This window comes from Sorex araneus, chromosome 8, assembly GCF_027595985.1.
Source record: "Sorex araneus isolate mSorAra2 chromosome 8, mSorAra2.pri, whole genome shotgun sequence".
Classification (NCBI taxonomy): Eukaryota; Metazoa; Chordata; class Mammalia; order Eulipotyphla; family Soricidae; genus Sorex; species Sorex araneus.
In genome coordinates this window covers 45,092,708-45,107,209 of record NC_073309.1, presented here as the reverse complement: position 1 = coordinate 45,107,209, position 14,502 = coordinate 45,092,708, and the positions used below count along the sequence as shown (strand labels likewise).

The 14,502-nt window shown below is 51.9% G+C and overlaps 1 protein-coding gene across 1 annotated transcript; it reads left to right on the top strand.

Annotated features, from left to right (window-relative positions):
* The first annotated feature begins 1,071 nt into the window (after positions 1–1,071).
* On the top strand, positions 1,072–8,897 carry LOC101553831 (cytochrome P450 2A13-like). The gene is made up of 9 exons (XM_004620722.2): positions 1,072–1,284; positions 1,417–1,579; positions 2,017–2,166; positions 2,990–3,150; positions 5,172–5,348; positions 6,777–6,918; positions 7,300–7,487; positions 8,131–8,272; positions 8,687–8,897. The coding sequence occupies exons 1-9, from the start codon at positions 1,105–1,107 to the stop codon at positions 8,866–8,868; spliced, it is 1,485 nt and encodes a 494-aa protein (XP_004620779.2). The 5' UTR covers positions 1,072–1,104; the 3' UTR covers positions 8,869–8,897.
* The last annotated feature ends 5,605 nt before the right edge of the window (positions 8,898–14,502 follow it).

Here is a 14,502-nt window from a genome sequence, read left to right as displayed (position 1 = left end):
TAAAGCAGAGAATGTGAGAGTAACACAGCTCCACAAGAGTCCATCCAGGTGTTTTCCAGACAATGGCCGTGAGAAGCAGAACCTCTCCAGTAGAGATGCTGGCACCATTCAGAAATGTTTTGGGGGTAAGGGGAGTAGGGGTGGGGGCTTCTCATTTCCCAAGGCCTGATCAGCCTGACTAGACTAACCGACACCATCTGTGAGTCTTCTCCTGTCAGGGAAAGGAATGGAAAACTCCAGCCAATTCTGGTCCTGGACTTTAGCCCTTTCCCAATCCTAGATGAGCATTTCTATAGGACCGGCTCACGTTGAGGATATGATGAAGATTCTGGACCTGTGTCCAAATCAAAAGGACATCAAGGGTAAGGGGTCAGAGGTTGATCCAGCTAGACTCCCCATATATACCACTTCTGAGAGTCCCACATCTACCCACCTGAGAACGTCTGGCACCTCAAAACCCCCATTCCCTAGAATATCCCCTCTTGAGAATCAAGTTTTGGGGAAGTTGGAAGTTGGAGGCGGTCCTAAGGGTGGAACCCTGACACCCCAGCCCCACAAATGAGTAAGCCTGGCATGCACTCAGTTCACTCTGGCTCTGGTGACCTTCAAATCCACATCACTTCTCATCCCCACAAAATACCCCACACTCACCCAACACAACCTGTCTCGTTCCAACACCCTCAAATCTAGATCTTTGGGTTCTTCTCTCCTGAGACTCCACTCTGGAGTCCCCTCTCATACTGACATACCCCACAACATTCAAACTCCCAACGGGGAGAAAGGTGGTGGCACCTCCTGCAACATTCCAAGACCTTCAGTTCTGGGATTTCTGTACAGCCTGGGTCGCCCACATCCCCACAAGTCCACTGCTGTGAAGTGGCCCCTGAATCCTGCAGGTCACACCCTGCAAACTGGCCCTGGCTCCCTCCTCCACCCCTTTGGGCTGGGAGCCAAGGGAGGTGGGGAGGCTGGTGAGGGATAGCGCTGGGAGTTGGAACAAAGTTACATAACCAGGACAGGCATCCACTCTGCACGCCCAAGTAGTATAAAGGCATTGGTCCCAGCATCCACCAGCCCCCGCTGACCGTTACTCTCAGCGCCACCATGCTGGTTTCCGGGCTGCTCCTGGTGGCCCTGCTGGCCTGCCTGACCGTCATGGTGCTGATGTCAGTGTGGCAACAGAGGAAGCTGGCCGGCAAGCTGCCCCCTGGGCCGACCCCCTTACCCTTCATCGGGAACTACCTACAGCTGAACACGGAGCAGATGTACAATTCTCTCATGAAGGTGCAGACCACAGGGGAATGGGGGCTGGGGAGGGCAGGCCTGCTGGGACAAGGCGGCTCAGGATAGGTCAGCTCTGTGCTCAGTGGGCACTGCTCCCTCTGAGACCCCTCTCCCCACGCTCCCGTCCACCAGCTCAGGGACCGCTATGGGCCCGTGTTCACCGTGTACCTGGGCGCCCGGCGCGTGGTGGTGTTGTGTGGCCACGACGCGGTGAAGGAGGCGCTGGTGGACCAGGCGGAGGAGTTCAGTGGCCGAGGAGAGCAGGCCACCTTCGACTGGCTCTTCAAAGGCTACGGTAAGGGGCAGCAGCCATGAAGACCCCTGAGCCTCAGTTTCCCCAGGATAACCCTCTATTTCTAGTGGTCTCGCTCATATCCGCTGATCTTATGTCTGTCTTTCTCTCTGGAGTTTCTGCTTTGGAACCCGGATCCCCCAGCTGCCTGACTCTTTCTGTCTTTTTCCTCTTTCCCAGCTTCTCTGCGTCTGTGTTTGGCCCCCACTGTGTTAGAACTCGCCCAGCTGAGTCTCTGCTGCCCGCCCCTGCTGGCCCCTGCCCACCCCAGCATTTCTCTCGCTCCTGTGCTTGCCCTGTGCCCTGTGCGCCTCTGTGAGCCTGCCCCGCTCCTGGGCCGGCTCCAACCCAGACCCACCTTCCCGGCACGACCACCCCGCGCCTCCCCGCGCCTCTGGCGCCTCCCGCAACCCCACCCCTACGCTCGCGCCTCCCCGCAGGCGTGGTCTTCAGCAGTGGCGAGCGCGCTAAGCAGCTGCGGCGCTTCTCCATCACCACGCTGCGGGACTTTGGCTTTGGCAAGCGCGGCATCGAGGAGCGCATCCAGGAGGAGGCGGGCTTTCTCATCGAAGCCTTCCGTGGCACAAAAGGTGAGCTGCGGGGAGAGGGCAGTGCTGGGGAGAGGAGGGAGGAAAGAATAAGGGGAGAGAGGGAAAGGAGGGGGAGGCGAAGGGAGGCAGAGGAGAACGGAGGAAGATGGAGAAGGAAGAGGACAAAGAGGGGAGAAGAGCAGGGGGGAGGTGAAGCTGGAGGAAATGGAGGCAAGAGAGAGCAGGGAGAGGAGTAGAGAGAGAAGGAGAGGTAAAAGGGCAGGAGGAGAAAGGGAGGATGGTAGGGAGAGGAAAAGAGAGGGAGGAGGGAGATAGAGGGGAGGGCCAGGAAGAGGGGAAACAAGGAGAATAGAGGGAGGGAGGAGGGGAAGGGACAGGGGACAGAGAAGTAGAGGAAAGGGGAGGAGGAGGAAGGAGAGGTGGAGGAGGAGAGGGAGGGAAGCCAAGGAGGGGGAGAAGGAGAGAGAAAAAGAAGTAGAGGGGAAGGGGAGGAGAGAGGAGGGAGTTAAAGGGAGGAAGGGAGAGGAGAGAGGAGGGAGTTAAAGGGAGGAGGGGAGAGGGAGAAGCAGGGACTCTAAGGAAGAGGAGATGGGGGGAATGGGAGGGAGGGCAAGGAGGGGAAGAAGGTGAGAGAGGAGGGGTGGGGGAGGGAAGGTAGGCAGAGAGGAAGAGAAAGGGGAGGAGGGGAGGCGGGGAGTGTTGGGGAGGGCTGACATTAGAAGGGGTCTAGGTGGGGTAGCCCTAGGGGCTTCCAGCCCTGGGTCTCTGCTCCCACCCCCCTAGTGCCCCCTATGGGTCCTCTGAGCAGCCTCCCATCACCCAGGTGACTCTCCCCATGCCCCCTTTCCTTATCCATGCGCAGGTGCCTTCATTGATCCCACCTTCTACCTGAGCCGCACTGTCTCCAATGTCATCAGCTCCATTGTCTTCGGGGACCGATTTGACTATGAGGACAAAGAGTTTCTGTCACTCCTGCGGATGATGCTGGGCAGCTTCCAGTTCACAGCCACATCCATGGGCCAGGTAGCCCGGGGTCCCCACAAAACCAGCCCACATAGGGTCTGGACACTGGACACCGGTCTCCAGGGACATGTAGATGCCCAGCTCCTTCCCCCAGATGCCAGAGCAGGGGGGACACTCCAGCAACAACTCAAGCATCATCTGGGCAGGTGCTCCAGGCCAACTTCCCGTCTTTCCAAATGAACTTTGTTTTGTTTTATTTTGATCAGGAGACACAGACTGTTGTAGGAGTTTGCTCCAGGCTCTATAACAGGGATAACTTCTTTGGGGAGGGGGAACAGTGCCAGGGGACTATTGGGGTGCCAGAAATCCTAACCCAGTCAGCTTCTTGCAAGGCAAATGCCCAGCCCACTGAACTTACTATCCCTCCGGCCCCTTCATTTGAACTTTTTTTGTTTTTGGTCATACCCGGTTATGCTCAGGGGTTTCTCCTGGCTCTGCACTCAGGAATTTCTCCTGGCAGTGATTGAGGGGCCATATGGGATGCCAGGAATCAAACCCAGGTCAGGTGAGTGCAAGGGAAATGCCCTCCCAGTTGGACTATCACTCCAGCCCCTCCACCTGAATTTCTTTTTTTTTTTTTGCTTTTTGGGTCACACCCAGCAATGCTCAGGGGTTACTCTTGGCTTTGCACTCAGGAATTGCTCCTGGCAGTGCTTGGGGGACCATATGGGATGCCGGGGATCAAACCCGGGTCGGCTGCGTGCAAGGCAAATGCCCTACCTACTGTGCTATCGCTCCGGCCCTCCACCTGAATTTCTTAATCATGACAAGTGACCCCCCCTTAGCCCACCTCCTGGGAACCTGAACACATGGTCCCACAATGTCCTGCCCACCCAAATTATCTGTCATCTATACAGTCAAACTCTCTAGATAGCGGCTTTCCTACATAGCAGACTTAAATGTCTGAGAATCTATATGGGTGGATACCAAGACCCCTAAGCATGGAATCACCCCTAAGCATGGTTCACCGAACACCTAAACCAGTCTCACCCAGTCCGGCCCTTCAATACCTGTCCTATGCCCTCTATGTGCCCAAGTGAATAACTGGACATCTGAATAGGCACGTTCCCCATTATAGCCCCTGACACAAGCCCCACTTTAATGACTGTGCCCTTGATCCTTAAAATAAATAGGCAGTTGTCTCCACCTGAACCCATCTGAACAGGTGTCTTTCAACCCAACCTCACTGAAAATCTGGGCACTTCCACTGTGCATCGCTGAAACACTAAGATCCAACACCTAAATATGTATCCCAAACCTTCTCACTAAAATTCCTGGACTGGGCCTTCATTCAGGTGAAAATATGGGGTCTTTCCTTCCCTTCCCACCTTAATGTTTAACACTAGGGGCTGTAGATCTCGTACTGCAGAGAGGGCTGGTCTTGCACACAGAGGACCCAGGTTCAATTTCCAGAAATCCAACTGGTCCCCGGAACCCTGCTAGGGGTTGAGAACAGACCCAGGAGTGAGACCTGAGCACAGTCAGATATGGACCAAAGACAAAAGGAAAAAAATTATATGTATACATAATCAATTTGAGGGACAAGAGAAATAGTAAAGGGAGTAAAGTGCTTGCCTTGTACATCAGCCCACAAATCAAATCAATCAATGATGGATCTTTTTCTGGCCCCAAAATTACCACTGTAGCACCCGTTGTTCATCAATTTGCTCGAGCAGGCAACAGTAACATCTCCATTGTGAGATTTGTTACTGTTATGGGCATATTGAATACGTCACAGGGAGCTTGCCAGGCTTTGCAGTGCGGGTGGGATAGTCTCGGTAGCTTGCTGGGCTCTCCACTCCGAGAGGGGTGGAGAAATCAAATCCGAGTTGGCTGCGTGCAAGGCAAATGCCCTACCCACTGTGCTATTGCTCCAGCCCCCCTCAAATTAATCCATCAGTAAAGCACCAAACCCCTTGGATGGATGGATGGATCAATGACTTTCAACTCCTTTCTGGGGGTCTGCCTGGTGCCGACAGCACAGCCCCCTCAGCCTGCCTTCCCTCCTTCCCTCCATGCAGCTCTATGAGATGTTCTACCCAGTCATGAAGCACCTGCCTGGGCCCCAGCAACAAGCCTTTAAGGAACTGCAGGGGCTGGAGGATTTCATCACCAAGAAGGTGGAACAGAACCAGCGCACCCTGGACCCCAACTCCCCACGGGACTTTATCGACTCCTTCCTCATCCGCATGCGGGAGGTATGGCCAAACCTGAACTGTAGGGAGATGCGGGTGGGGGGAACCTCCCCAATGTCACCTACTCCCATCTCCGTCCTCCAACCTCGCCTTATCACCATGCTCCTAAATCAGTTCCAGGGCAAGAAACCTCAGAGCAAGCACCCCCTGCACCCATGTTTTTGCCCCATGGCAGCACCCACTAGTCTTCACCCCGTCAGCACGCACAACCACCCCTGGTTTTGTGTGTGAGAGAGATCTGTTTGTTTGAGGGCTAAACTTGGCAGCACTCAGGGCTCACTTCCAGCTCTGTGCTCAGCAGTCAGTCCTGGTGTTCTCAGGGTGCCCAGAATCGAACCCCCCACTGTACTATTACTGTGTCCCCAGGCTCCCATTTTTACAAAACAGGAAAAGGAGGGAGAGAGAGGTCACTGCTGGAGAAATGAGGCCCGGATTGGGGTGCCCGGCTCACATCCTGGTCTCTGACTCCAGTGTGCTTTGTTCCTGCCTCCGGGTGTCTCTGTGCAAAAATGACAGCTGTTCTCCATGGCCCCGGAGGGTCAGTTATCATAGTGAGGACAGGAAAGGAGACTGGATAGAACTGAAAGGTTCAGAGGAGAGATCAGGGAATGATGCCACCCATGAGGACAAGATATTGGAGCAATAGTGTTACCTGCAGAGCACTTGCCTGGCACGCAGCCCACCTTAGTTCAATCCCCAGCTCTTCTTATAGTCTCCTGAGACCTGGCCAGAGTTATCCCTGAGCACACAGCTAGGAGTCAGCCCTGACCACTGCCAATGGCCCAAAACCAAGAAAACAAAACAAAATTGTGTCTAGGAAGATCCATCTAGTCCTCTCTGAGTCCGCTCATGCCATCTGGGTCCATCATCTAGCTTGGTCCTTCTTTGTCATTCTCTCCTGCCCTCTCTTTCATTTTGTTTTTAATTGAATCACCATGAGATACAGTTCACACAGTTACAAGTTGTTTGTGATTGGGTTTCAGTAATATAATGTCCCAGGAGCACCCCTTCCCCCGCACCTCACTTTGGCATGATGGTTTGTAATACAGATACTAAAAGGTTATCATGCATATCCCTTTGCTACTTTCAACACTCAGTTCTTGTCCAGAGTGATCATTTCCAACTATTATTGTCATACTGATCCCTTCTCTATCCTAACTGCCCCTTGCTCCACATACACTTGGCAATCTTCCAACCTTCGACCTAACCTGTCTTTCTATATATTCCTACCACAAGGATGATTAAGCTGATAATTTCACACAGGATGAGCAAAAGAAAAAGGAAAAGCATTTGGGGTCAAACAGGCTCTGGAGTGCAGAGGGAGCATAGCAGAGAGGGGACCCTTCCTACTCTGTATCTGAGACTTGTGGATGCTAGGGCAAAGCCCAAAGGGACTGTGGGCCCAGCCTGAAGATTCCCCTCTCCTTACAGGAGCAAAAGAACCCCAACACCGAGTTCTACATGAAGAACTTGGTGCTGACCACCCTGAACCTCTTCTTCGCGGGCACTGAGACGGTCAGCACCACCATGCGCTATGGCTTCCTGCTGCTCATGAAGCACCCCGATGTGGCGGGTAAGGCAGGAGGAGGCCAGGAAAGGGGCCACCAGACCCTCAAAAACCACCTGGCCCCAAGGACCTCAGAGGCTCTGCAGATAACCAGCAGAGACACCAGCCGAGTTACAGACACTGTTCAAAGAGGCTGTGTCCAAACTGATTGATAAATAGCTCCTGTGCTGAGCCTACCCAGGGTCCCCCACCTACCCTTCCCCACAACCTGCCTCCTTGCAGCCTCTGATTCTGGTGTCACCTGGTAAACCAGGGCCCTGAGCCAACCTTATGTGTGGCCACATCTGGCCTTGGACATGGTCGCTGGTCCCATCACACAACGGCTATTATGCATTTAACCTACAGCTCTAACTACCAATAACCAGAGACTTTGTCCCCTCTCCCCAGCCAAGGTCCATGAGGAGATCGACCGGGTGATTGGCAAGAACCGCCAGCCCAAGTTTGAGGATCGGGCCAAAATGCCCTATGTGGAAGCTGTGATCCACGAGATCCAGAGATACGGAGACATGCTCCCCATGGGCCTGGCCCACCGAGTCACCAAGGACACCAAGTTCCGTGGCTTCTTCCTCCCCAAGGTGCTGCCCAACCCCAACCTGTGGGACCTCCACACCTGCTCGCTGTGCCCCTAGAGCTGCCCCTCCCTCAGGCAAAGGCATTCTCCAGCCTTTGTCTCATAATCAGAGATGCCCCCTGCCCTTCCCTCCAGCCCTCCCACTAGGGATACCCAAACCCTGTATCTCCCCCAGACCCGTGGCCTCAGGAAACAGGAACCACCAAGTTCCCTGAGCCCTCTGTCTCCAAAGAGAGACCCCCATGGACCCAAAATTCCTGTCTCGGGGATACTGCTCAAGTGCCCACTAAAGAGCCTCCCTCAAAGAACCCCCAACTCCAGGTGCTTTCAGCACAACAAACCCCTACTCTGAAGCTTTATCTAGGCCCCTCCTCAGGGGCAGGAGAGAGGGAGCACAGAAGTTAGTAAGACCAAAGAAGTAGTACAGCAAAAGGGCATTTGCCTTGCAGATGAGCAACCCAAGTTTGATCCCTGACATCCCGTATGGCCCTTCAAGCACCTCAAGAAGTAACTCCTGAGCATCACGAACTGTGATCTGAAAACAAACAAACGAAAAAGGCACTTGCCTTGCCTGTAGCAAACCATGGTTTGCTCCCCGATACTGCAGGGCCAAACCTAAAACAAGTCTTCTTTTCCTGTCCCTTTAGGGTACCGAAGTCTTCCCTATGCTGGGCTCCGTGCTGAGGGACCCCAAGTTCTTCGCCAGACCACAAGATTTCAATCCCCAGCACTTCCTGGATGAAAATGGCCAGTTTAAGAAGAACGATGCCTTTGTGCCCTTCTCCCTTGGTGAGAGAACCCTGTCTGCCTCTGATCACCTCCCACCTACCAACAGGTCTCCCTTGGTCCCCACTCCTCTCCTTAGGGTGTAGCCTAAAATCTCTCTTCAGCCGGGAGACCACAGCCCACAGCCCTCATTAGCCCCCTGACACGGGAAGGGAGGAGTGTGCCACTTAGGAGATGAGGCTGAGATTGTCCAAGGCCACTGAAATCCTCCAGACCCCTAGGAAGAAGGCAGCAGTGCAGCCCGCCTATTTGGATGTGGTTGTCACATCCCCACTGCTACTGTGGCCCTATGCCCATCTCAGCCTCAAGGGAACTAAAGCGCTGAAAGCCCCGGGGCCCGGCTATTCCGTTCCAGCACCCTGGGGACAGTGGAGGCATGCGGACCTGTCTCCAACCCCTCCTGCTTGCCCTCCTTAGGAAAGCGCTACTGTTTCGGAGAAGGCCTGGCTAGGATGGAGCTCTTCCTCTTCCTCACCACCATCATGCAGAACTTCCGCTTCAAGTCCCCACAGGCCCCCCAAGACATCGATGTGTCCCCCAAAAACGTGGGCTTCGCCACCATCCCACCAACCTACACCATGAGCTTCCAGCCCCGCTGAGCAGCCATTGGGCCAGGAGGGGGATTGGATAGCGGTGGGCGGGGGGCGGAGAGGTGCTAGTGGGTGGGCTGGGCACAGGGCGGGGCTATTTGAAGGTTGTTTGTGGGGGGATGAGGAAAGTGGGAGCCTTAGGAGGCAAGAGAAAGGCTTTGGGGGTTTGCAGAGAGGAAGAAGAAACAGGTTGTTCACCTGTTGGAGAAGGTCTTTGGAGGAGGGAAGAGAGGCTGGGGAGGGAGCCTGAGGGACTTGCTGTGAAAAATAATAACTGCAATACCTATATGAGTTACTGACCTTGAACTCGGCATTGTTAGCCCTATGCTGAAAGCATTACACACTCCTACTGCTCACAAACCTTGCGAAGATTCGAAGTGTTCTTGCCTATATGCATTTCACTGGTGGCACAGCTGGGGGCTCACAGCACCCTTGAGTCTATAGCTGAGGTCCCACTCCATACAAGCAAGATTGGGGCAAGGACGCTCATGCAAAAGGATGCTCTGTCCTGCAGATGGTTTAGAGAACTCCTCACCTTCAAGTTAAAGCCAATTTAGTGTATTGGTGAGCAATTCAAGTAGCTCTGTCCAGGACATTTTCGTGCTTATCTGCCTTCACTACAATGCTTTCACACCCAATAACCGTCACCAACTACAACTGCTAGGTCCAGTGTGGGCAGGATCAGGGATAGGAATGAGACTCCCAGGGAATGAGAACACGTTCTCATTCTCTCTGAGAACCTTCTGTGTGTGCATGTGTGTGTGCATGTTTGTATGTGTGTGTGCGTGTGTGTGCACACTCGTTCACACATGCAGGTGAACACCGTCTCCTGAGTAGATGCAGGAACTCAATTTTCTGTGGGTTCTCTCTGATGCATCTGGGATCTTCTCTCACAGACTGGGAACCACCTGATTACTCTCATGTCCGTGATTACATGTCCGCTTGGAAGGGACAGCCTTGGAGCTGAAGATACATTACCATGCTTGCTACTTGGGGTCGATCCTGAGCATCCCATATGCTCCCCCGGGCACCATCAGGAAAAATTCCTGAGTGTTTAGACAGAAGTAACCCTTAAGTATCTCTGAATGTAACCCAAAAACTTAGAAAAGAAAAATATGACAGCCTTCAAGAGTGAGCATATTAAATATTAAAGAGGAACGCACATTCACTCACCAAAGAGCACTGTGCATCTCAGCCAAGGGCTGCATAAACCCTTCCTCAAAATTTCCAAAGCACCACATGATTTAAATAAAGTGTGTGGGGTGAGGAGGAGGGGGGTCAGAGGAGAGGTGAGACCTGGTCCTCTGAACCTGCAGGTTTCTTACCTCTATGATTCTTAAGTATGTTCAATTCCTCTACTGTGTGATTTTGTATCTGGGAATTCATGAATGGATGGGTTCTTGCTTAACGGAAGGGGAGGATAATCCATCAAATCACATCCTGCAACACACTATGTAACGTCCAAGTTGAGAATCAAACTCATTCCTGAGTGTGCCTGAGCCTTTAGGAAACTTTTAGGTAAAAAAAAAAAAAAGAAAAAGAAAAAGAAAGAAGAAAAGAACCTTCTAGGACCCCAGACACAGTGCAGCAGGTAAGATGCTTACCTGGCATCATATATGGTTCCCCAGCCTCACTAGGAGTGATGCCTGAGTGCAGAACCAGGAGTAAGCCCTTAGAACTACAAGGTGTGTCTCCCCCAAAACAAAAAAAAAGAAGAGACTTCCAACAGGCTCTTGAACTTGCCTTGCATGTGGCTGACCCAGGTTTAATTCCCAGCATCCCATTTTGTCCCCAGGCTCTGCCAGAACTAATTGTTGAATGCAGAGCCAGTAGTAACCCCTGACTCCTTCCCCCCCCCAAAAAAAAAAGCCAAAAGAAAAAGCAAAAAAATAAAAAAAAGTAAAACATTGTCTAACAGTTCTGAAGGCTGCAAGTCCACAAGTCAAGAAATTGTCAGGGGGGACCAAGAAAGAATCCAATTAAGGTGCTTTCCTTGACTGTGACCAATTCCCTGAGTTCCTGAATAATGCCAGGAGCAACACAAGCAGCCCAGCTATCACCCCAAAACCCAGCCCACCCCATCCACACACTCACACAGACTTCAGCAGGATTTTACTTCCTCTGAAAGCTGTAGGAAAATCTTCCTCCACCATCCTTAGAGCTCTTGGTTTCTGGTCCTCTTGGGGGTTCCTTGGCAGGTGGCCCAATAATGCTGCCTTGGTCATCACCTCTCCCTGTGTGTCTATTTTCACATGACTGTCTTCTTAAAAGGACAGCGGTGCTTGACCTGGAATGTAGGAGATCCAGGTTCAATCCCCAGCATCCCACTGAACACCACCAGAAGTGAGCACAGAGTCAGGAGTTAGCCCTGAGCACTGCAGTGTGGCCCCACAATAAAAAAGGACAGTGGTCATAGAGCATAAGTGACTGGGGTTAAAACTTTAACGTAAGACTCACAAACAAATCTTAGAACTGAGCAGCTCACTGCAGAGATGCCTCTGACCTTGCACCAGGCCAATTTCACTTGGTGCCTCAGATGGGAACAGACGTCGTCCCTCCACCTGCCCCCTATGAATCCCGGCAACCACAAACTTCCAGAACCCAATGAAAAACCCAGTTACACAGGATCAATGACTGAAAATTCCAGGCCTCAAAGGGAATGGGGACCATAGGGGTGGGGAGACTTCCCATCTGCCCACCCCTATGGTGTCCTGGTTGTCATGCCCACGAATTGCCTCCAGGTCCCATTTTAGCACAATAACGGCCTTGATGCAGAGAATCACAAATGAATCTCGGAACCAAGCAGCTCGCTGCAGAGATTTCTCCAAACCCCAATTATTAAAAATTTTAGAATTCCAGTAGCATGGACATCTCATGCTATTCATAACAAGCAACACAAAATAAATTACCTAGCATCTGCCTGTGAGGCAGGCTTGAGTGGTGGTGGAAAAATTTGAAATAATGGTGGTGGGAAAGTGTAATGGTGGCGGGATTGGTGTTGAAATATTGAACGCAATCAATTGTTCTGATAAACTTTATGAAAATAAAATGTTTAAAAAGACTTTCATTATATCTTTTGCGAAGGAGAAACACAATCCAGCACATACACACGAACACACACACAACACACACACACTAGGCCCTGATGGGTGAATCCCATAATGCACGGTCCAAGGGGCGCCCTTGATGAGTCCATCTCACAAATGAGAGATGGGGGAAAGAACCCTCCAGAAGTCAGGCCACGGCGAGGGTCTGCAAAGGCAGCCTGTGGGGGGAGAACCCTGGGTGCCTCTCTCAGTGGCTTAGACCCAGATGCAGCTCCTGTCCACAGAGACACTCAGGAGCATGGAGGAAGGAGTTACTTGCAGAAGTAGTTGGGCAGAAAGAGAGAAAAGGATGAGAATTCAGAAGTCACCTTTCACCTGAGTCCAGCCCATCATGACTCAGGTGTGGCTGCCCCAGCCCACAACAACCTCAGCACACCTGCGCATACACAATGGTCATTTTATGCTTTTTATGCATTTTATGCTTTGCTTTTTCCATTGTTTTTAATGATGATTAAATCAACCCATGGAGTTGATTTATTTAATGATTCACTAGAGGTTATGCATGGGGGCAGGTTGGCAGGAGTGGAGGAGGTGTTTGCTGTTGTTTGGGGCCCCGCGATGCTAAGCTTATCCCTGGTCCTGCGCTCATGGTTCACTCCTTGATAGGCTCAGGGATTGGCATGTCAGGGAATGAATCCAGGTCAGCCATGTGCAAGGCAAATGCACTACCCTCTGTGCCATCGCTCCAGCCCCTATGGCTCACATTTTGAAGAGCACAGTGCCTAGGGGATAAATCTCAGATTCTTTGGCTCGACTCCAAATTTTTGTCTTTTTTTGGGGGGGAGGGAGACATACTGGGGATGCTCAGGACTTACTCCTGTCTATGTGCTCAGGGAACACTCCTGGAGAAACTCCAGGGACCATATGGAGACCTGAGGACCAAATCCAGGTCAGCTGTGTGCAAGGCAGACACCCAACCTGCTGTACTAGCACCCAAATCCTTCTCTGGCCTGGACACTGCCCTTGTCTCCTGGCCTGGTTTCTCCCCACCCGACGCCAGAGAGATCCTCTTTCCCAGGCTCACTGAGCTTCCACCACGTCATAGACTGCTGCATCTGCTGCCACGCCTTCTCACCAACCCTTTCCTCTGCCTGGGATTCTTTCCCTGCTATTGCTCAGGTAATATTGACAGGGATTAAGTTCTGCACAAACAAACAATACAATGGGGCTGGAGCAACAGAATGGCGCAGAAGGCATTTGCCTTGCAATTGGCTGACCCGGCTCTGACCCCCATATGGTTCCCCCCGCCCCTCCCCCGAGCACCACCAACTATTCACCCTGGTCATAAAGCCCTGACCACTGCCAGGTGTGGCTCCCAAAGAAACAAATAGGCATCAAGCAAAACAGGAGAGAAAGTGTCTCTTGTCTTTCTAGCAGGATCCCATTTTCCCTGTTAGGATCCAGCAAGATCCAGCAAGGATTGAGGGGGCGGCGGAGGGGAGGGGGGAAGAACCCGGTTTGGATGGTACTCCAAAACCAAGAAGAGAGGGCTGGAACAAAACACCTACCACACAGAGGGTAGGGTGTTTGCCTTGCACGCGGCCAACCCGGGTTCGAATCCCAGCATCCCTTATGGTCCCCTGAGCACCGCCAGGGGTAATTCCTGAGTGCAGAGCCAGGAGTAATCCCTGTACATTGCCAGGTGTGACCAAAAAAGAAAAAAAAAAAAAACAATAAAAAAAAACACCAAGAACAGAAAAGTGACCGGGAAATGTAATATTCAAATAGGACATGCTGACTACTCAACTTCCTACTATAGAATCTCCTCTAGAAAAACAGAGAAAGGTTCAATAATCCTCAAAATAGGGGCTGGAGAGATAGCACAGCGGGTAGGGCGTTTGCCTTGCACGCGGCCAACCCGGGTTCAAATCCCAGCATCCCATATGGTCCCCTGAGCATGGCCAGGGGTAATTCCTGAGTGCAGAGCCAGGAGTAACCCCTGTGCATCGCCAGGTGTGACCCAAAAAAGCAAAAAAAATAATAATAATAATAATCCTCAAAATAAATCAGGCTTCTACAAAAGATAATGCTTGCTACATCCCTCGGGACTCTAAATGCTGACATGAAGTGAAGTATCAGAAAATCCAGACACTGATGAGCAGAAGTATGGAAAGAGTGAGGTTAAGGTTTAGAATAGAAGCCCAGCTGAACACATCAAAATAAATACATGACTAGAGGGAAATAGAAAGCAATATAGATATCCCTTGGAGACAGAGCATTTCCTTGAGTTTATCTTCTCCAGAGACTTGCCTCTGCTGGAATATTTTACCTCTGTAAATCACACGGACATGCAGTCCTATACTTCGGACCCCTTCAGATGTTCTATAAGTCTACCAGCAGCTCTGCATTAAATGGGCCACTTTCACCCTCAGGCTGTGGTCCCTCATCTCTCTGTCCCTCTGTCTCTCTGCTGAGGAGACCTGCGGAGGACGGGACACAGTTCTTGGCCATCAAATGCACGCACTGTTGCAGCACCCACACATGCTTTGTGAACTCACATGGTGATGTTTGAATGTCAGAGAAATACACCAGTGGG

Coding starts and splice junctions, on each gene's coding strand:
- LOC101553831 (XM_004620722.2), top strand. CDS start 1,105: ATGCTGGTTTCCGGGCTGCTCCTGGTGGCCCTGCTGGCCTGCCTGACC. Junction 1,580..2,016: donor CTGGCTCTTCAAAGGCTACG/GTAAGGGGCAGC, acceptor GCCTCCCCGCAG/GCGTGGTCTTCAGCAGTGGC. Junction 2,167..2,989: donor AGCCTTCCGTGGCACAAAAG/GTGAGCTGCGGG, acceptor ATCCATGCGCAG/GTGCCTTCATTGATCCCACC.